Here is a 23,992-nt window from a genome sequence, read left to right on the forward strand (position 1 = left end):
CGCAAAACAAGTGGCCTTGTTTATTAGGCATTGTTAAAAAAGTCAAAAGTGTTGTAAAAGAGCTTGGCCTGGCAGTAGCGTTGTTCGATTAATTTAGTTGCTGCGGTATTTTAACATAAATATGAACAACATGTAGCCTAACGCTATGGATACTGGGTACGAAATGCGTTCTTTTCTGGCATAAGAGTCAACCTACCTAAAATTGTATTAGTGCGGCCCGCCACAGCTCTCCTTAGTGCCAAAGTGGCCCGCATGCAAAAAAGGTTGGTGACCCCTGACCTATAACATAGCATCATGTTCTTTTTTGTATACTGTACCAGACACTTATATCAATACTCGATAGTGAGCTGATAGATGAGCATTATCGCTACAGCTTATCTTAAAATTTAAAAAAAAATTGGCCTTTCAGCAACAAAAGTGCCCTTTTTTCATAATCCTGCCCCCCCCCCCCCCCAGTCAAACATCGTTCCGGCGCCCCTGCCTCTGATAAAGGTACTTTAATGAGGAAAGTAAGTCATTACGTTAGATATGAGTAGGCCTACCGGTAGATCAAAAAGATTTTCAGCTTTGTTTGCCTCCGGGAATAGGCTACACGTAGCCTACACATACCACATCACTTTGTGTTTCTAGAATAACCGAGAAAATACCCACTTAGGTTTTTGATTTTAATATTCCTATTCCTTAGGCTAAGTTAATCCTACATTAGCCTATTTAAACTATTGTAGGCTAACAACAAAACTATTGAAAATAATGTTCTTTGTAAAAGTTTGATTACAACAATACAAGTCACCCTTTATCCTATACTTACTTTTCAATATCTCTGGTTTTAATCTTTTTAATAGGCACGGACCCTTTTAAAAATAATTTGCAGCCTGCAAACCCATAGCTCCACGTATAAAAATGACCTTGAAAATTTTTTCTTATATATATTTTATGTGAAGTTCTTAAAATTTTGGTATCTTTCTTAAAATCCATACATTTGCAGAGTCCGTTAAAACTTGTCAAGGTTCTTGAAGCAATCTTTGGACCCCACGTTACACTTTCGCTTACCACTTTCACACGACCGAACCACAGCTTAAACAGTCTATTTTACGCAAGCAAAATTGAAAATCATTTAAAACGAATAAGCACAAATATCGATTAAAAATGTGCCTTAAATGCGATATGTTGTGCGTGATGACGAGTTTGACGTCACAAACAATGTTTGCTTCAATATTGATAAGTTCTAGAATGCGGCTATCAACTTGGTCTTTGCTGAAGCATAATATATAAATAATAAACATGGTACATGAAGATTTAGCAACATGAGCAAGATTAAGTGTGATGACGTCAAAATAGACTTGCCATTCAAATTGGTAACAAACCATAGCAGTTCTTACCAGCAAAGCTGTGGCCTCGCCATTAGGCTACCACCACATTAAACAAAAATGATTGCTTTATTTTCTTTTCGAAAACTGGAAGTTCTTTTCCAAACGTGTTCAGTGAAAGGGTTCAGTGAGCATAACATCGCAATAAATATTAAAAGACAGTAGTAGTCATTACTAGGGCGATTTTTTTGTAACCTAAAAAATTCAAAAAAGTGACTCTATTTTTGCAAAAAAGTAACCAAAAAGTAACTTTATTCAACGAAAACAAGAAAGCGAAAGAAAAAGCAACAATTCAACATATAAAAAAAACATTTAAATTAGCTTTAATTTGTGCTCAAATTATAGTTGCACATTTAAACTACACATATGTAATGTTTTACATTCTCTGGCAGAGTTTCTGTCAATCAAACAATTTAGCTGTTGCAGGGAAAACAAGTAGTTAAATATAGTTAACACAATTTGTTTCATCGAAAAAATGACTTTACGAGTTTTCGGGAATACACGCGATACGAACAAGCATGAGCTCCTGCAAACCTAAAATCTGCATCATAGTAGAAGATTTATCAAAAGTGTTGGCATTGGGCCTACATAGAATGTAAATTCATCTCTGCAGTAGCGATGAAAGATAAATAAATAAGAGAATTGGGCAAAAAAGTATGCAAAATAAAGTGACCTAACAAATGAAAAGTAACCTATAAACACAAAAAGTGACTTTTGGTAACTTTATAACTTTTTAAATATTGACCCCACAACCATTAAATTTTGGTTCTACATTTCTTTTGTTAATTGGTACAACCAAAAAAAAAGTAACTTTAGTAACAAAAAATCGCCCTAGTCATTACTTAAGTTAGCGGAAATGTTTTAAACAAAGCAATCCATAAGTTTAGATAGCCTACTACATAAAAGCCGAAACAACTGGATTTAAATTAAACAAAATTAACACAAAAAGTGACTATCGGTAACGTTATAACCTCTTAAATATTGAACCCACAACCATGAAATTTTAGTTCTACATTTCTTTTGTTAATTGGCACAACTAAAAAAAGTAACTTTAGTGACAAAAAATCGCTCTAGTTATGACTGAGCTTCCCCATTATTTTCGTGTACCACTGATTTGACGAGAGACAAGGTTGAGTCCTTTAGAGCGGTCCTGTAGAAGCGTACCGGCGTCCTTTGGAACACTGAACAAATGATCGCATTACTCTGCCAAGCCTCGGTAGGCCTACTATGTCTACACAAAAGATATACGGTAGGTTGTTTAGCGCCCTGAGCGCATTAAACCTATATTTGCAAAAACAGCACTAAAATTGCTAATTCAAATTTAACTCAAGTTATTTTTTTTATTTTTAGCTCGAACTAAACATGAACAGCCAAGATTGACTTACATTTGTCCGTGGCATTAGCCTACTCAGTGGTGAAAACTTCTGTGCGACCTTCGAAAGAACATTGATGAGACACCGCTTCAGAACGGGGCTGTGTCTTGGCAAGATACTAAATGATATGCAGAAATACTGGAAGCAGCTGACTTGATGACTATATGTCCTATTGTTTCATCTTATTCTTGTTGTGTGTTGTACAGTATTGCATTTGTAAATCTATTTGAATAAGAACCCTTTGATGATCCTCATGAGGGTGAAACAGGCCGTTAAGGTTTTTAGGCGAAGAGTAACTATATATTTAATATAATTCGATCAGCTTGGCTTTTTTGCTTCTCATTGAGCACATTTTATAGTGTTAATAGTACAGTATTTATTGTCATAATAAGTAATACAATAAGGCAGCGGCGAACTACATTAAAAGCTTTACTTTCAGGAAAAACTTCACTTGGCCTACAAGTAGAAACTCCGTTATTTTACATTGTAGGCCTATTACGAATTTATGATAATATAATCATTTACTACATTTCCATGATCTACTTTGTTCTTGAAGAGTTTGTTGTTTATCGGGTTTATCTGATTATTTATTATTCTATTGTGGTAGCATTGCTTCTAACGGTATAAAAAATCCAAACAAAATCCAACCCTTTTAAAACTATCGACAAAGTTAAAAACATGTAAATGCACATTTTCAAACCTGAAATACTGTTTTTGAAAGTTGACTTACATTTTGTTCTAATGTGATGGTAAGAATAAATGGTCTAGTTTACAAAGGTTGTGAAATGTGCAGTAACAATTTTTCACGATTGAATATCACAAAAGCAACTTTAACGCTTCGCCGTTGTTGTAAAACTTAGAATCAAATAACTTATGGTAAGAATGAAAGGTCAAGAAGATCAGATTGTCATCAATTAGAGGAAATTAAAACATAATCCTAGAAGCTAGAGTAGGCAAGCAGGTACTTTCATATTTAGAGCACGAGAAGTAAAGCATTAGAAAAAGACGGTGTCCGACGATTTTTTCGTAAACAGTTGTTCGTAAAACAATTGTTCGTAAATTTAATTCTTTGTAAAACAATGTTCATAAAGCATTTCTTCGTGCATGCAATTGAGAATTGAGGTATACCAACAAATGCTTTACGAAGAATTGTTTTAGGGATTTAATTTTACCAACAAATGCTTACGAACAACTGTTTATGAACAATTGTTTTACGAACAATAGTTTACGAACAATTTATCTATAACCGAAAAAGACACCATGCTTGGTTTGGTCAGCGGAGGAAGAAAAGTGATTATGATGATCCTGGCCTGGAATCGGTCTACATCACTCCGTTGCAACTACTATTGTTAAATAACAGCTATCAAAAATAGGCCTAATTTTCATTTTTGCCATTTACTTCTAACTCCAGTCTTGCTATATGCAGATTCACCAGTGCGGATAGCGTTCTTACAGTTCAACTCATTCAAAAGTCCATCATCACCAAGTTATTCCATTTCTCTTCTTCCCATGTCAATTTCAGCCTCTCTCATTTTCTTAATTTCCGACTTTCGTACCGTTTACTCTCATCACTCCTCATTACGTGTCTCAATCTTATTCCTTCTACTTTGCTCTTTAAACTTCATTTGTCTTGATACTTTCATTCATGCACTGGCATTGATAAAGCCTAACGTGCTTCTATCAAACTTGTACACAAACTACACCCTATCTCAGCAAACTGTTACCACTTGCTACAAAATTTTTAAAATCCCCTTTGCTTTGGCGTATGCGAAAGCGTCACACAATGGCTGGTTGAAGAGGACCAAATCAACACGATTTAATCCACTTTACCGGCGATTGGTCAACGCATGGTAGCGCCAAACTCTACGGTACTACTCCATCGTTTATGTGACATTGCTGCAAGTGTTCTGTTGTTTGTGTCGCCCCTCTACACATACTTCTTTACATTCCATAATGTTTAAACTATGTCAATGTCAAGAAATAAGTAAATTGAAGCAACAGCACAAAACGTTGTTTCTCGTCAGGGCCGGATTTAGCTGATGGGGGCCCGGGGCACTTTTAGATCGGGGGCCCCCGTGCAAAAAAAATTTTCGCGCCTACGGCGCGTAAAAACCATCTCTACGTCTACAGTAGCATCAGTCCAGTACTGCGCACCATTTTGCAGAAACTTTAAAGGTCAAAAGGAATAAAATAACACAAAATCACATTTTTTTCCACATAGGGGCCCTTCAAAAGTCGGGGGGCCCGGGGCAACTGCCCCCTCTGCCCCCCCCTAAATCCGGGCCTGTTTCTCGTGCGCTGTACTAACGTGCAAGGTAGAAAGTACATGCTAACGCTTATACTGGCATAGCCTACTATTTTGCTTTTCAGCAGAGTCAAACCACTATTCAATTTAAACTATCGATTTTCGATACATTTCTTTTTCAGTTATTTAACCATAGATTTGCTAATACCAATCTCAATTTATTTGTCGTAGAAAGGTTTATTTTTTCAACTGTTACAAATCTTAATGCTAGATTATTACAAAATCTAGTTGTAGCCTTAGCTGAGGCTACGGCTAGCTTGTTTATAAAATCTGCTGCATTATTGTTCTTAAATAACTGCGTCTTTATTTGTTTTTGAAGAGAAAAACACTTTTTGTAAACATCTTTTTTAACATAGGTTCACATAGTTTAAAAAAAACACTTTTTTTTCAAGTAAACAGCAACATCTTATAACTGTTGCTTTGATGTATCACTTTTTTATTGGATTTTCGATGTTGTTTTGTGGACTTCAAAGCAATACAGTAGCCTATACAGTAGGTTTACCCTATTTGCAGTCAATAATAATGGCCACCATAGCATTAGCATAACCAGTGTGTTTACTTATAATATTTTTTGTTGAATATAGTCCCAGGTAATGTTCCACCCAGCGTGCCATCTGCTTGTTCTTGTCTGCACACTTTTTGATTGGTTTTCCTGTTTTCTCTGTTACTGAAGTTTGCATTCGGTCACTCCACACAAGGTGTCCACCTACACACCCGCAGTGATGGGAAACTGTTCAACCTGGCCCGACTGAGAGCCAAGACGAAGGTTCGCACAGTGCTGATCAGAGAACTGCTGTTTGCCGACGACGCAGCACTGTCAGCACACGCCGAGCACAAGCTGCAGCAGTTGCTCAACCAGTTTGCACACGCCTGTAGGGAATTCGCACTGACCATCAGCATCAAGAAAACAGTAGTCATGGGCCAAGATGTCCCCAAGCCACCTGTCATCACTATAGGACCAGAAGTGCTCGAAGTGACAGACCACTTCACCTACCTTGGTTCAACGGTCACCAGCAACCTGTCCTTAGATAAAGAAATCGACAGACAGATAGCCAGGGCTGCAGGAGTGATGACTCAACTCGGGAGGAGAGTGTGGGACAATAATCTTTTGACACTTAACACAAAACTCAAAGTGTACCTTGCGTGTGTTCTTAGTACTCTGCTGTACAGTAGTGAGTCCTGGACCACTTACGCCAGACAAGAAAACCGCCTTGAAAGCTTTCACCTTCGTTGCTTGAGGCGCATTCTTGGTATTTCCTGGAAGGACAGAATACCCAACACCACTGTTCTGGAACGTTCTTGCTCCCTGGGCATACACCTTCTCCTCTGCCAGCGACGTCTACGCTGGTTGGGGCATGTATCCAGAATGAAGGATGGGCGCATTCCAAAGGACATTCTGTACAGTGAACTTGCCACAGGGAAACGCCCAGTAGGACGACCCGCACTGCGTTACAGAGACGTTTGCAAACGAGACCTGAAGCAGACTGACATAGACCCTGCCAGCTGGGAACTGATCGCAGCAAATCGCAACAGATGGCGCTACGAAGTCAGTGCGGGTCTAGCAAAGGGTCAGTCGAGGCGGAGGAAGCAACTAGAGGAAAGAAGACAAAGAAGAAAAGAGAGACAGCAGCCTCAGAACTCCTCTGATTTCATATGTCCAAACTGTGGACGAGACTGCCACGCCAGGATTGGACTTCAGAGCCATATCAGAAGCTGCCGTACCCAGGGTGCTACCATCATCTGAAAAGATGGAAGGATGCCTACTAATAATATTTTTTGGACCTTTACTAACAAATACACTTCACTATTCATTCATTTACCACGCAAAGTATTTGCTTTGCTTGCAGTTCATGTCTCACATGCACAAAAAGTCAAAAATATTGACATAACACTGTGTTACCTAAAGCAGTTGTTTTTAGGAAGCCCAAAGTAGGGTATCATTGCAAATGCTACATAAACGCTACTTTGTAAGAGAGCTCTGCAGACTTTTTATGCTCACACTTAATGATCTATATTCTATGTAACATGAAACTTCCATTTAAAAAATGTATTAAATGCAAATAAACTGAGCTCTGTTGCTTCTCATTCAATCAACACACAAATCGTTGAACTACTTTATCTTTTTTCTCAATTCAACTCTGTGCGTATTCCTGCCAACCAGACTTGCATTCAAATCAAAACCTTTTGACAACTAACAAAAGTTATATACTCCGAGCATCATCTGGGTATTATCAGCTGACAAGGTCTCTTCACTTCAGCTGCTGCTCCAGTCATTGTCACTGCAGCCTGCGCATTTGCTGCTCAGCTGTTCTGGAGGTACCAAATTAGGACGTGACGTCATCAGGAATTTGCAGTTTCAGAAGCGTGAATGCACAGTAATGTTTTCATCAAAGTGATTTAAGCGTTTAACACAGCACGAAAAAGAGAAAATGCAACTGCATGTCGATCTTATAATAATAGATAGTACAAATAGTCTAAGGTACTTGAACCTATGTCGTCATGGGTTAATTTTATCGCTTTAAAACAATGATGCTTTTCAAATTGTTATTCACTAAGTATTTTTTGTTGTTGTTCAATTGGTATTTTCATGAATTGACTGAAGAAAATCTGCAAACGAAAAGCAGCTGTTAGTCGCATCTTTTAACTGTCTATATGTATCAGCAACATTGATATACGATACTTTATTGCCTTATGGCATTGTCACTTTTTACATTTACATACCATCGGATATTATTGCATTTATGTTAAATAATATCTAATTGGTTTCCATCATAAGAGTAGACTTCATATTTTTCATAGAAAATAAAGTTGCTTTAATGAGATACCATCTTACATACCTTTGTGGTGGCTTAAGAACGTGTTAGTAATTATATAATGTTCTCAGAGAAACGATTGCCCGAGGCTCTATAATACATTGATGCGGTTTGCTATTACATTTGTTGACACATTTTCGCTATAAATACCAGTTCATTTGTAGTGTTGTTCATTCGCAATTTAAAAGTTGTACTGAAGAGAGCTAAATGCTCGAAATCCGGATATACAACAAATTCATGTTGTGTATGAATTGGAATTAAAAGCGAATTCAAGTTCATCTGGTCCTTTGTCTCCACTCATAGAATTTGAGCATACGCTGACGACAACTGCGTCTTACTCTTACTTCATCAAGCCATGGTTGTAGAAATAGCCTTCCAGCTACTTGTTTTGAGTCATTGCTGTTTATTGATTGCTAATGCACCCAAGAAAAATTCTGTGTGGGCTGTTTGCCTTCTAAAAAACTATCAAGTTTATGTTTGGTAAACAATGACTGTTCCCATTCAGCAGCCTCTCAGATAAAAAAAGAAAAAAAAAACGTAAACGTTTGTTACCTGGACTAGTGCAACGTATAAACTGAAACTAGGAAGTATTGGCAAATGATATAGGAAAAATATATAAACAACGAAAATATACCGTATCAAGAAGCATTGCCGATATAATAATCAAAGTTTTCAACAACCTGTGCAATGTGCATCCTGCTTTTGAAAGATGAAAGGAACGCATAGTAATAATTTGTTCGAATTGTACAGAAACAAAAATTATCATTCAGTAAATTATCAAAGATAGATATAGACTGGCTACCCGGATAATCTTAGGACCTTGCAGAACATTGAAACCTGTGGGAAGCTATTTCTGTTATTTACCGTATGCTATTTGTCACAAGATGGGTGGGCATAAGAAGAGAAAACAAGATTTTAGAATCTCAAGTCCAGTGGGTTTGCTTAGATTAGATGTTGCTTAAATGCTTACAGCGCACGAAGACACAGTTACTACAATTAGTTCATCAAAAGTATTTGTTTTAATAGATTTTCGTCTAATTTATAGAAAGAAGTTTTTAAACGGGAAGTACTTTTCTATGTTTCGTTTGTTGCTGATTTTGAATCTTTCAAGCATCGTTTTCAAACCCACCACCACGTCTATGCAACTGGCTGGGTTGATCGAATTCCACGTGCGCAGTAGCAACGTGGTGGTCACTTATTTTGCGTTGCTTATCTTTAAACAACCTTCCTTGGAAACCTTTGTTTTCTGATTTGTATCTTTGAACTTCTTATCCAACTTCATTAAGACCTCTGAGCTTTCACATTTAGTGCAGTTACAATGTACGGTAGCAATAATATAGCCTAAGCCCTATAGGATATGATAGGGCAGATAGGCTATAGCCTACCAGTGCCAAATATAGGGATGACCGAATAGGGTCTGTAGGCCTATCTGTAAATTAAATTAAAAAATACGTTCTTTAATGCATGACAGTAAGAATTAGACATCTTAAGTAATTTATTGACCACAATTGCATTTTTTAAACTACCGGTTTACTCGATTTTGAACAGTAAAACTTTAACTAGAATTACAGTAGCCTATTACTCACGTGGCAATAGTAATTACAACTTTGCTTACCTTTTTTTTTAATTGATGTTGCTCAACATCATTGCAATCAATGCAAAAGCGGCATTGAAATTTCATTTATTAGCCATCAGCTGTTTGTAGCCATGTTGTTGTAATATATGCTACTACTGCTGTACTATCTTTTAGCAACGTTTATATAGACTTTCTAGCAACTAATTGCAGCCTCGGGGCATAAACCTTTTCGTTTCTAGAATGCGGACTGGCTTTACCCGGTTCCATTCTGCATTCCTCAACCTTTTTTTCAGATTCTTAGAAGTTACACAAATTTCTGCCATATCACGATATTTCGTGATATAGTTATTTATTTTGCTTGCTTGTGAATGCTTTTCTTTCGATGGTTCATTGCAACATAATTTAGTCTATCTGTACTGATATCTATTTGTTATTCATGTTATCGAAATAATAAACTGCCGTATAGTTTCTTTTGTAAAAGCAAGTCTACAGGGTTTTTAATTTCTTAACGTTTTGTTGAAGTTGCATAGCTACAGTCTGTGTGTTTTTTGTTTTTTTACTGTAGCCTACAATGTCACAAATAGATATCAACAGCTACCAAGTTTTCCAGCATTTAACATAGGCTATAGCATTATTCTACCTCTCACTATATGATAGCCTAAACGGCCAGTCTTTAAAAACACAAATTATTTAATCACTTTTAATTTATCATTATTGACTATGTCTGCGTAATAATCTTTAAACACCTGTGAAGAATAAAAGTTTTAGGAGAGCTACATAAAAGCTCTCGGTGAAACTTTGTACCAATAATTGGATTTTAGTCTTATGTCGATTAGTCTATAAGTTTCAAACTTACACTCTATTGCTAATGCAGCTATAGAACTATTCCCCTCTTGGTTGAAATTTATTATCAGGCTATCATAGAAAGAGGCTAAGCTATTGAAAATGCACTTCTTTTGGAATGTTGTTTTCAAATAACAGACGTTAGATAGGAAAATTCAAGGTGGATGTTTTCACTCGCAACCAATTACGTTTATATTATTGTGAAGCCTGATTATTTTGTCATGTGCAGGCTTACAACCAGATTGTTGAATATTTGGATTAAGTGGACAGAAAAGCAAGGAAGCCCATCTTCGTGTCCACCCTCAGGCATGCCTTGTGTCTTTCTAAAAGCATAGCAGCGTTCTCTTGAGCGGTGTCGAACAAGCGCCCTTTCGAGTGTCGCATCAGGGCTCTCATTAGGCCTACTAGGTTATGTAACTGACCTGGCAGTCCGATGAAGCCTGGTATTATATGTTATTTGGCATAAAAAAAGAGGTCATTTCCATTATAATGTCTCCAACAAAAATGTGCTCATTAAAATTCAAACAAACCATTTACTTCAACTTCACTCTTCTAGATATTGTGGAATCACGAAGTTATCCCTTTTCAAGCTATAAAAAATGTAGCATATCAACCAATGTTGATTTTTTCTGGTCAACAGTTGCTCACTACCAAATTGATATCTTGAACTAGAAATTTCATACAAAGTGGCCTGTCCAGTGATTCAATGCAAAACAAGTCTCAATAATCATTGAAAGCATTTAGTTAACTCAATAGCGTTTTAGTGGTGCGAATTAGTGTGAAACGTCAATGCAGTAATGTTTATTGGATGACAAGCATCAACTCAACAAATCACTAAGCACAAAATTGCTCAATGACGCAGCCAGTGTTCATTCTCATTGAATTTCATTTGTTTCTCGGCAGTCGAGTCTAGCAAGAATTGACAGCGATGGACTCGTGTTTCGCCCATGAGGCTGGGCTCATCAGCATCGCACCACTAATTCATGCCACGTAAGTCTCAAAGGTAGTGCTGACGCCAGGAAGATCGATCCTTCTCAACTGAACTTCTATTTGTTAGAAACAAAAAGTTATCTATGATGCAGAGGTCTTTGTTTTCAGCAACATTAGCCTGAGGTAACATAGGTTTTTGATATAAATGCAAGCTAATTTGTATAAATTCTTTTATAACGAATTTTTTCCAAGAACGTTTTTTTTTTGGTGGGGGGAAAGTTGTCAGAATCTTTTCATAGACTAATATTGCTTGTAATCGAATGTTGGGCAGTGGTTGGTAAACTTTTTTTACTTTACTCAACACAGATACCTTACTGTTGTGGATGCCGACAATGTTTCCCGCGATACTCGAATAATTTCTGCTTTAATATTTTCACGCCTTGTTTCCATGAAAAATCGCCAAAAACTAGTCATTTTTTCACTTTATATTGGAAAGTAGTGGGACTGCGACTGAAAAAAATGTAGCGCCTCTCTGCTACATTGAAAAAAAGTAGCATCGCTATTCCAACAAAAATGTAGCGGCGCTACCCCTACCAAATAATGGCGCGCTTCTGCCCACCTATGGAAATAACACCTTCCGATTATTTTTAAATATTTAGGCTACATGTCGCCTTGGACACGAAATGCGTTGTTTTCTAACGTAAAAATCAACTTATGCAAAGCTTCATTAGCTCGACCTTCACGTCTTTTCTTAGTGCCAAAGTGGCCTGTATGCAGAAAAAGGCTGACAGCTCCTACCCTACACCATTGATATAATGATACAGGCCTGGTTGCCTACATGCAAGGAGCTACGAACATTCATATCATGACCTCTTACCTTTCTTCATCCTCGTGAATTTTTTCGTTTTATCTTCGTTATTTCGTCATCCTCGTGAAATTCACTCTGTGAATTTTTTCGCTAACCTACATGATCACAGTACGACGATGCAGAGAACCCCGACTTTCAGGCAGTAGCATCAAATTTGAACTAAAATCTAACAGTCCATTGCGAGCTAAACTTGTATTTGAATACCGTACTTGTAACGTGATTTCAAAAGTAAGCTTAGGGAACGTTCAAATATTACGTAACGCTTTTTTTTCCGAATTTTTGCCCCCCCCCTCCCCCATGTAACGCCAACGTAACGCTTTTTTCAATCCCCCCTTCCTCCATGTAACGCTTTTTCACTACAAATTCAGCACAAAAAACTACCATTCCGTACTCGAAAGCGTTACGTAACGTTTTGCTTGAACCCCCTCCCCCCCGATGTGACGCCAACGTAACGCTTTGCATAAACCCCCCCCTCCCCCTTGAAGGCGTTACGTAATATTTGAACGTTCCCTTAGCCTATTTACCACTGACCACTGCGTCAAACTGAGCATTTGGCTCATACTGTTGCTTGGAATGTAGGCTAGCCTAGCTATAGCTACGGCATCAAACACATAAAGATACCGTACCAAAAAGAAATTTACAAAATGCACTCAGGCTAACTTACTAAAGTAAAACTCTAGTAAAACGCAGCCTCCTGATGCTTTGTGTAAAGGCATACTAAATGAAATTTTCAAACGGGAATTAAGCATTAAAATGCGTAAACTGAACATTCAAGAATACATTTCAAAAAAATTGCCGAAAAAAAAATTGTTTTCAATGAGGCTGGCAAGGCCCAAAGTCCAATGTTTCATCTGTTTTCATTTTTTTTTTCAAAATGACCAAAAAGTGCAAACACAGCTCGAGATTACGTCACAAAAGACACCAATAACAAAAGCCACGTTACAACATCTGATGTTTTAACATCAGATCTGAGGTTTTGAGCAAACTGTCTGATGTTTTGACGTTAAAATCTGATGTTTTGATGTACATATATACATAGCCTACAGTTAAATCGCCGGCAGTAACAAGAGTTGCGTGATCAGCTGATTGCTCGTCTTTTGTTACGTAGACTGTACAGTCGCACGCTTCGCTGCTCAGGCCCATTCTGGTTTTGAAAGCTCTGACAAAAGTACGCGCGGAATGCTGATCAGACCGCAATGGGGCAAAATTTTATTGAAAATCGTTTTATGGTAGCATGTTAAACACAAAGAACGTGGAAAATCGCCAAGTTAGGTTTTTCCTTTAGTATCCCTTTAAACATTTTCAGAATACTGGTCGAAAAGACATAGCAAGAATTAAAGGTCAAGAAATGCAAGCTGTTTCAAAAATCATTCATGAAATAACTGAAAAATAAAATTCTGAACGAAGACATAAGAGAACCAATCGACTGTGTTTCTAGTTCTGCATATTCAATACTTTCAGCACTTTGTGTGTAATTGTAGATTTCATCAAGTGACAAAATAACGAACAAATTATAAATAAAAGAAAACACTGTGTCAGTTTACAGATCTAAAAAAGAGGTGCAATCCTTTATGAAATAACGATAAATTTGATTTTCTAGTGGAGACGGTTGGCGTATTTGTAATCTGCAACCCAGACAGCAAAATCCGTCACTTTTACATTGATTCAACGTCTGATGACGTTGAATCAATGCAAAAGTGACGAATTTTGCTGCCTGGGAGTCACTGCAGCAGATGAGGTTTATTAACGAATCAGAAGACAAGATTTCAATCAGCTAATTGCAGTCATGTGACTCATGTAGGCTAGAAAGTCAATTAAGTGAGCGTTTCGCCATCAGCAACCTGACCAAGTGGTTTAGGGTCAAGGAAGTAGTTATTTCGATGGCGTGGATTCGATTCCCACCCCTGCCATTACTCTGTTTTTTTCTTTAATTACCAAAGTTCAAAGCAAGATCAACTCTCTGACAATGACTGCAGTTAACTGGTTCGTAGGAAAATTTGTGCTATGTTAAAATGTCTACCGGTCAAAACACCCCGTCTGCTGCAGCGACCTACAGATCACAAATGCACGGACGGTAGAAGTAATAAAAGGATCTTTACAGACATCACAGTACGTCTTTGGAGAAGGAGCTTAGAATTAACATACTGGTTCTCGAAAAAACGCCACGTTTCAACAGACAAACCACACTGAAAAGCGACCAGACCATGGAGAGGGTGTGATAATGAGTGATGTGAGTAGCAAGAGTCAGCAATGGATAGAGGCGCGTTAATTGTCGTTTAACCACTACAATTTAAAAAAGCAACTTTTGCGAGCAGGACAATGATACCGATAAGTGACTACACTACTACTAACGGTAGTACCGTAGTCACTAAGCCAGCGGTAAGTGAAGCTGTTGATGAAAATAGTTTAAAGTGGGGAACAACTCCAACTTTGCAGTTCATACATTAGGAACTTTAATCAACCGGTTCTCAAACCACTTTGGTTTCTGCAAGTTGTTTCATGTAAAATTGTCATAATATAAACCATTCTAAAAATATCGTAGCAAACCTGTTTGGCCCTCTACGACTAAGAAATTCACATTGTAGGCATTCTATAAAGCTGTTCTTTTAGATGCTTTCTTGGGGCATTCAAAAATATATGCACAGCTCAGAATGCGCTTCCAGAATAGGGACAAAAACAACATTTTTTGCAAACAAGTCCAAAAAAATCCTAAAATTTTACAAACTTGACGAAATTTTATCAAATCAAAGTAACTTGGTATATAAAACAATAAGTCTATTTGTAAAAAAACATAAAAGTTAGAACCTCAATTGTAAAACAACGTTGTTGTGATGTGATGACAAAGCTGTGTAATGTCATCAATCATCGTCCTTGTTCATATGAAACGTATGGTTGAATAATTAATAGCTAGCTATCGGTAAATGCCTTCAGTTGGTAAGTGTAATAGCAAAAGAAATATAAATATAACGAGCAAGAGCAACTTATCAAGGTGGAAACCAGAGTCACAGAGATGCAGTAGTCACACTCAAAGAGCTCTGCAAAGTACAGAAGAAGTATCGCAAAAACAAGTGCATACCAATGAGCAGAAGTGGACATGCTGGGGACTAGTGGACAGAAGGCTGATGGTACCGATTCAAGTTATAGTCCAACACAGTGCAAATACAGTCAAGGCACATCAGAAGATTTTCAAGAACCGTTGAAAATAACCAGCTAAACACCTCCAGTCGAAACAGCAGCCATTGCTTTGAAGAGTGGCCGACCTTTTCTTTCGGTCCATATTGGAAAGTTTTCTAAATTTAATTTACAACTATATTTTGAAGATACTGTTTAATTACCTCTTGAAAACCAATTTCTCATGAAAACGCTACTTCGGCACCAGTGCACAATGCACATCGATCACCAGGTAAAAATTCCCACTAAAGCATCACAGAATTAAAACCGAAAGCATTGAAAGCAAATCAAGATAAAAGGCATTCAAAAATACCATGTCACAAACCACGACAACGTCTAATCCAGTAAATTTCTCCAGGTTAAAATTATCTTTTTCGGAGGAACAGCACAAATTTTCAGATGAAAACATTGAACAAAAATGCATTGCACATTCGTATAGAAAGAGACTGACAAAAATAAGATTGAGAAACAAGGCTAATTGATCTCTTCAGGCTTCGCAAGACTGTCTGTAGAAGCAACTGCTTTTCTAGGATGATAGTAAATGTACTGCGAGATACCTGAAAAACAATAATCCTTAAATTATCACACTTTTGACAAGTGTTAACTTCGCCGACGAAGCAGGTCGTTCAGAACGTACATTATAAGCGTTAGCACAATAGAGTGATAGCAATCACGGGAAATGATTGCCAACTTGTTGTTCGTATAACCTACGTTCTGCAAGATAAGCAAGCACACAAAGTCCACAGTGCACCTTGAATCATTAGAAAGTCGTGAACATATGTCATGTGAAAATAATCAAACAAGTTTTTCACATGTTTAGAAAGCAAAATTAAACAACCTGAGTGGGATAGAAATGAATTGCTCAGCAAACTCACGCGTGCAGAAGTGTCTGTAATCATGCTTACTTCACACAAACGTCAATATTGAAAGAAAGTTTACCGTAAGATAAAGCGGCGAGGCATAGCACCGTTACTTGGAGGTAGATTTTCTGGTAAACACACAGCGATGTACTGATTGCAAATTGGGTCAAGGTTCCGATATTCACCAGCACGTTCCAAAGATTGATCGCAATTTCAGAACGGTCCAGAAAATACTCCGCGTACATAACTGCAGTAGAGACATAAATGTTTTTTAAAAGAGACATACACAAGGGAAACATGTTTTGACTTGTACTGCTTGGAGTTCCAAATAATATCCAGCTGCAGACGATGAATTAACGTAAAAATACCAAGTTTGCTAGCTGGGTAGTTGCTTTGCCTTTTAAAGAGAAAAAAATGCAAATAAAAATTGACCAAGTACGCTCATAAAGACTGTAAAAGCCTGATATTAATGATAAAATTGCCTTAGCGGCATTATAGTTTTATCGTAAAGAGCTGATAAGGATTTATGTATCACGACGCGAAGCTTTATCGAAGCGCTGTCGCTACAACTCACACTTTACGATTTTTTCTGTGCCCAGCTTCTTTTTAGCAGGGGCACAGTAAGTTGAGTTTAACATGCCGATAAAATGGTAAAATGAAAAACTAATTCAGTCTGTTTTTTTTTCACCACGTGTCTCGTCAACGACACTGCACTAGATGAATATAAGGGACTGAGACATAGCTTGGTACAACCAAGTATTTACTAACCGTTGATCAGCGTCTGCCATATTCCGTCAGTGATACCAAAAGCGAAAAACACAACATAGACCATCCAAGCCGTGTTAGGAGTGATTACCCAACACAAGCAAAATACATAGACGGCGATGTCCAGTAAAAAAGCGAATGCATAAGGAATGTTTCTGCCATATTTTCCGGCCACTCTACCCGCAATGAAGGACAGCAGGGCGTCAGCAGTGCCAAAGATAATGCTTCCAATGCCTACCTGCACATAAATAACGTCTGCTAAAATCACAACAGTTTATACAGGAATTTCCTTTTCTCTTGCGATGAAAGTCCAAATTTGACATCGACAATATTACAATATGTGCGTGTCAGCAACCGTTGATTCAAACGATGCATGAACTGTAACATCTTGGATTGTAGACACCGAACATCTATGAACATAACTGTAACATCATTAAAAAGAGGTTTCATCAGCTTATTCAGATTTCTACAGTAATAAACGACCACAGGCAAAGAGAGCTTCCAGATTAAGCTTCCATTTACAGCAAGCGTCAGGAATGCACAGATCGTGAGCCATGGCTCATTTGATGACGGCATCTGGCTCGCCGATAAATCTAACTTTCTAAAGTTCAAACAGCGAAACTTTCATCTTAACTTTTCATCACAATTTATAACTGAAAACACGCTCAGAACGCACAAAATTAAATGTGATTTTTTATTTTTTATGGGGGAGGACTCCCAGAACCCACGCTGTTTTTCTCGTCTTCAGCGAAGACCGGGCCCACTTTCACAACTCGCCAGCCACTACTACATGTTACTTGTATGCCTTATACAGCTCTCACAGAAATACATTTACAAATATGTACCTTTCATGACTCTCTTGTCTAAAAAGATTCCCGGCCCCTGCTTTACAGCTTCTGTGCCAGATATTTACAAGTTTGCTACACGATTTAGCCACAAGTAAGCTATATATATCAATAAAACCAGGCAAGTGCTGACGCGGTCAACTTTCCAATGATGTAACAATATTGATACCTAGAAGTGAGACCTGATTTGTCACATTTTGACTGATGCTGCTGTCTGAAATTTTCTAAGTCTTTTTTAAATTTTTGCTGACTAGTAACGCCATAAAAGCTTGTTGTTGCCCGGTGAAGCAGTAAAAATAAAAATAAGTATATAAGTTAAAAAAAACTTTCAATCCAACTGTTAGCAAAGCGGCTAATCAGTCTTACGGAAACGTTTTGAATCAAATTATATCTGTTTTTCAAAGCTTTGTGATGTTATAATCCAACTTATCAACTGGAGAAAACAGTCGAAAATACGTCAAAATATTGTTTTTAGAAAATTTCATTAATTCAATTTCATTGGAAAAATCTGGAAAGTCTGCAAAATGTAACAATTCAGGCCGTATCTCTAGATGGCCATGGCAATACTCACCGTCACGTTTACCTGCCCAATACGTTAACAGCAAATATGACGCACCTTATCGAGTCCGAGGACACATGAGGCATACGCCCGCGTAACCTCACTGACAACGAAACCGATCACCAGTCCATTGTATATGGGAAGCAACATTATGAGAAGTTGTTTCGGCTCCACGAATAATTTTGCTGATGAAGTGATTGTTGTTTTCAAATGCAAACATCCATGCATCTACAGAAAAGTAAGTCGTGGGCAGCCGCAAGAGTGACCGATGAAATCATGACAAAAGTTCGTTTTATAAAAAAAAACGTTACTGGATGCCACGAGCAATTTGCAAAAAGAGATCGTTTCTTATCAATAAAAGAGTATCCTAAAGAGTTTTGCAAAAAGATATCACTTTCTGGGAAATTCATGATGACTTCCGCTATGTTGTATGTCATGTTACAGGGGGGGGGTGTGGAACAAAGACAAAGTGATTTAAAGCAAAATGTTGCAAACGTTTATTGCAATGTAAAGTATTTGTACACTTACACTCTTACAGTGTTACTGCTTTGACTTGCAATGTAACATTGAAGACATGGTGGCCTCAATGTCAGGGCAAACAATTACCCGTCTACAAAAAATAATACAGTCGATTTCTAGAAAGCGTTTGATGAATATTATAGACTCTTGGCAGTGAAAACAAAACGAGATTCTGCAACACAGCAAGTCTCGCTGCAGTGCGGTGACAATGAGACACGTCAGACGGTCTCGCTTTATTTGTGCAGATATTGGACTTTACAAACCTGTAAGCTTGCACGGTACCCCACATTACACAAAAAGCATTTGTAATCACCTGGTTTAAAAAAATCTTACCTTAGGCCTGTTATCGTGGAAAACAATCACGTTCTCAGATTCAGACGCATCGTTGGCAAATGTGACACTTTTCGAACTTACATCATCATCATTACTTAGTGCTAATGCATTTTGTTCCCTTTCATTAGTGTCATCAGAATTGTCTTCTATATCTTCTGCTTCATCGTTCTTACGTGCATAGGTTGGTTTGTCATTTGGGAGGTATATTAAATGTAAAGACATTGCGCAAATAATCACTAGTGAAAAAACTCCAATTACTATATATCGTGTACTTTTGTATGCTGGAGTATAGAGATCTAAATTGGCCATGGTAACATTGCTGTCTTGACAGTCATTGGCACCACATACTGAGTAGTCAATGGTGTGATTTGTCGGCTTGGATAAAGAACGATCAACAGAGAGGATCGCAAACCCGGCAATGCTTCCAAAGATCTGAAAAAGTAGCAGAGATTCTAACAATTCTCTAAGCTCACAAATTCAGAAAAGTGGAAAAAACAGGAGTAAGCATACTTTAAAACGTTCTTTTTTTAATTACGATAAACACCCTGGCTGCAATGTGCATCATGATAATTTGCAATGTAAAAGAAATTAGAAATACTACAAGGTGCCTATTAACTCACGACGCTGGCTTGAACGCTCGTAAAGAGATAGCCAATGTAGTGGTTCTTATACGTCTCTTCACTCTTAGATCCACTGTTAGAATGTGTGGAGGCAAATCGTGATGTAACAATGGGATATGCTGTCCAAACCCCTGCCTCTCCAAGACCGAATAGGAAACCACCGATTATAATGTTAAAAGCTGGAATGATCACATATAAAATAGAAGTAAAATTATCGACAACCTAACCTCAAATAAAACAAATTAAGCAATTTCACACCAAAATAAGTAATTTTATTAAAACATAACTTATGAATAGTTTCATAACTCAAATAATAACACAGGTTAACAAAATTTGAAAAAAAAATTTAATCGAGAATGGGAGTAACTTTTCTTAGACCACAATTTGCTGCTGATTTCAAATCTGGCGCTAGTTTCGCTCTAGCACATCAGGTTTTAAAGTTATTGGTCTGAAAATTTTTGACCAAAAACGTCAATATTGCGTTCAAATACCGATTTTGTTGCTACAATTTTCAAATTTAGATTAGCTTCAGAGAGCAGAGTGTTTCAGATTTGTGCATTGCTTTCACAGATTTTCACAGATGTCGGCAGCCGTGGCCGAGTCGGCAGCCGTGGCCGAGTGGTTAGCGCGTTGGGCTCGCAGTCGAGAGCCTGCATGTTCGACTCCAGCCACCCACACTTGCTGTTGTTTCTCTGGGCAAGACACTTAACGATAATTGCCTCTACCTAGTGATCGATTTCGAGTAATGGGTAGTAGCTTACCAAATTTAAGTCATAAGTAAAGTAGACAACCGGAAACAGACATTGCAGTCGGCTGCAGCGTGGGTCAGGTGTATGTCAGAAGGAGTACACCGATGCATAGCGCTCAAGTCCGCTTTCCCGCAATGCAGGATAAAGATAAACAAACAAACAAAACAAACACTATTTAGTTGCATAATATGTATGCATACTAGACACTAGAGTGCAAAAAATGCCTCTTAAACCTTGTCTGAGGTACTAAATACTTGAGCTAGCACAATACTGAAGTGTCAGGTTTTTAAGCTCCCTGTATTATATTACAAAAACACAAGAAAAACGTTCAGCATGATACCAAAGATAGTGTTTAAAATGTTGCAATGACACTTAGACATTGCTGCATTAAAATCGCTGGGCATAGGTGTACAGAACCCTTGATAGCGTGCTTTCATGCTTTGGATATCTTGGTGAAACCTTTCACCTTGTTCATCACTTACTGCACCAAGGTTCTCAGGGAAAAAGTCCAGGTGGGAATGAAGAAAATGAATCTTGAGGGACATGCGGCAGCCCATGTCATTGTAAGTTGAGAGCAACCTCTCAAGACCTTTTCTGAAGGAAGCAGCCTTGAAATTTCCCAAAAAGTTAAAGCATAACCATTTAAAGGATTGCCATGCTCGACATTCTGATGAAGTGAGTGATTTTTCAATATCAGTATCTTTTAAAACTTCTCGAATCTCTGGACCAACAAATATTCCTTCTTTAAGCTATGCATGACTTAGTTTTGGAAATTTCTTACAGAGGTACAGAAAACCGTTTGAATTTGATTTGCCCATTGCTTTCACAAAATTCTTCATCAAGCCGAGTTTGATATGTAACGGCGGCAAAAGAATTTTGTCAGGATTAACTAGCGGGACATTTTGGACACTTTCTCATCCAGGATTGTAGGAGCTTCTTGTTGGCCAATCCTTTTTCTGGTAGTGCTCAGTAGTAGCGCGACTATCCCACAGACACAAGAAACAACAGTACTTTGTAAATCCCCCTTGCATCCCCATTAAGATTCCAATCATTTTCAGGTCTCCACAAATACTCCACTCATAATCCCTGTAATTAATAGCATTGAGAAGAATTTCGATGTTTTCATAAGATTCCTTTAGGTGCACCGAGTGTGCTGTGAGAATGGACGGTTTTTCATTTCCGTTATGTAAAAGAACAGCTTTCAGGCTTCTTTTCGAGAAATCAATGAAAACTCGCCACTCATGAGGATTGTGAACTTCTCCCAATTTGTAAAAAGTTCTTCAATATCATGACAAAAGCACAGGGGCCATCAACTTTAAACAAAGCAGCGAGGTCTTTGTTTCGTTTTCCGTAATGGCTCACTGCAACACCTTCCTCAACCAGATTTCGCTCTTTTAATCTTGACGCAAGGATTTCTGACTTTTGCTTTGAAAGGCCAAGGTCTCTAATCAAATCATTCAGGTGCTCCTGGGAAAATAACTGTGGCCTGCCTTCTTCTTCTTCTTGATACTCAGAACTTGTTGATGAGAGTTCGCTTAATGAAGCGACGTCATCACCATCATTTTCAATGGAATCTAGGCCTCCCTGTGGAGGTAAAGGTAGCGACATGGTTTCATCATGAGGAACCGGCCGGCGAGCAGATTCCAAGTTTGGATAAGTTATTTTGTCCCTTTGCTTGATTATGACGTATCATTGTTTTATTGTTTATATCATTGTTTTATTATGACGTCACACTTAATTTGCGAATAAAAAAACTGCTTTACTTGCCTGTAAATGTGGCATGTCTTCAAAATTTTAAAATTGGAATATCTAGAAAACATGATGTGCTAGGAAAAAAGTAAAGACATTTTTGAAATCAGCGCACAAAATGCTTCTAGAATCAATCAATCACAAGCTCGATTAAAATTTGCTGTTGACCAGTGTAATTATTATTTCCAGGGGGGGATGACTAGTAGACGGTATGGTCGTTTCGCTGTCTCCCCACTAATAACAAAACTTAAACATTGTATTTACGATATAATTGTTTTATATATGTATGTCACTTTTGTGTTTTGTTTTTGATAAATAAACAATCAATTGAAACATGCTACATGTATACTCTAAAACCAGTACTCACATGTGTATACGTTAGAAATGACATAAAGCAAATATCCAAGTTCGGCAATTGCAATCACAAGTCGGCATCCCAATCTTTCAATCAACATAGGAACAATGAAAGCAGCAGATATTGATGAAGCATAAGCCACAGCAAGTGAGGTCGTACCTGTCAAAATAAAGTTTGATGTACTGCAGAGCAAATCAGAAACTTCTAACATTATGTCCAATTGTCCATTGTTTATACAACAAGTAAATGCCAACAAAATAATATGAATGTTGAAATGGTAAGAAATTTATCTACTTTATAAAGTTTTATCTATCTAAATACTAAAGCTAATAAATTAGTTCAAAACTTCACACTTCAACACAGGTATAACCCACATATAGAATTATCGTAAATTATGAAAACACTTATTTCATGCCAACAGCTTTATGATACTGAGTAATAACAACCAGAGCAAAATGTAATCACACCGTGTCTTTAGGTTGTCCAACTTCCAAACGATTAAGTTAGCATTTTTACCAATATTCAAATCAGGCAAAATAATTATATCAATAGAAATAAATGACAGGCTACAATACCTAAGCCATCTTCAATGTTTATACTTGACACCAGGACTAGGACGCCATTGATTCCTGTATACTGTAAAAACACTCCAAAAGTAAATATTAAAAATTGGCGATTTACTGCCATTTATTTAAAAGTCCTAGCCTAGAAATTCAGGCTTTGTCTGCAATACATTTACGACATTAGTTGCAATCAAAATGCATTGTTTCGTGGCAATTGGCAGGTGATGCCAGGGTAAAGACAAACACAATGGCTTACCATATATTGTGAATATAGCCTCTGAGGCTTGTCGCCCGACTCCCAAGCATGACATACTTTTTTTTACATTCTCTTCAACAATGAACAATGAGAGACCACAAGGAAAAACTGCGACCTCTAAACTCAGAGATTTTTTTTAACAGATTTCGTGGCTTGTGCATTCTTTCTGTGGTTGAAATTCCAAAGAATATCAGTTTTACACTACGTGAAAGCGTTTTTTTAACTTGATTTCAAGCGACTCAATCAATTTTAATGCTTTTTTGCCCACATTTTTAATATGAGCACACTAGCACAGACCATTGATTTTTTATGCCTTTATGATAGGTTTAAAAGTTTAGATGTTGGAGTTTTTTTATTTTGCTGGAATTTGAGAAGTGCTCTGGGATGTGACCATGTTTGCTGCACAAACTTGCATGTGATCTTTACCACATTTTAAATTTGCTTGCCTAGATCGGGAAATTATTGTTTTAACTAGGGACAGTGAAATACCGAGACAACTCATTTTACTGATTTTACTTGCGATATGGACAGCTGGAGGGGCATCGTAAAATTCAAAAATTGGTGGGACTTCAC

The 23,992-nt window shown here is 37.6% G+C and overlaps 1 protein-coding gene across 1 annotated transcript; it reads right to left on the minus strand.

Moving 5' to 3' along the window:
• Window positions 1-13,255: 13,255 nt before the first annotated feature.
• Window positions 13,256-23,320, minus strand: LOC145785630 (protein unc-93 homolog A-like). Its single transcript, XM_082597306.1, has 8 exons — window positions 23,176-23,320; window positions 22,613-22,759; window positions 19,748-19,926; window positions 19,128-19,559; window positions 18,333-18,503; window positions 16,875-17,109; window positions 16,186-16,353; window positions 13,256-15,803 (listed from the first exon to the last, which is right to left on the minus strand). The coding sequence occupies exons 1-8, from the start codon at window positions 23,285-23,287 to the stop codon at window positions 15,721-15,723; spliced, it is 1,527 nt and encodes a 508-aa protein (XP_082453432.1). The 5' UTR covers window positions 23,288-23,320; the 3' UTR covers window positions 13,256-15,720.
• Window positions 23,321-23,992: the final 672 nt, after the last annotated feature.

The sequence above is a fragment of the Aplidium turbinatum genome, chromosome 16 (assembly GCF_918807975.1).
Source record: "Aplidium turbinatum chromosome 16, kaAplTurb1.1, whole genome shotgun sequence".
Classification (NCBI taxonomy): domain Eukaryota; kingdom Metazoa; phylum Chordata; class Ascidiacea; order Aplousobranchia; family Polyclinidae; genus Aplidium; species Aplidium turbinatum.

Excerpts from the sequence above, each read along its gene's own strand:
- LOC145785630 (XM_082597306.1), bottom strand. The coding sequence starts at position 23,287 with ATGGCAGTAAATCGCCAATTTTTAATATTTACTTTTGGAGTGTTTTTA. Across the intron at positions 19,560-19,747 it reads CGAGCGTTCAAGCCAGCGTC|ATCTTTGGAAGCATTGCCGG; the intron begins GTGAGTTAATAG and ends CTACTTTTTCAG. Across the intron at positions 16,354-16,874 it reads ATGGCAGACGCTGATCAACG|TTATGTACGCGGAGTATTTT; the intron begins GTTAGTAAATAC and ends TCTCTACTGCAG.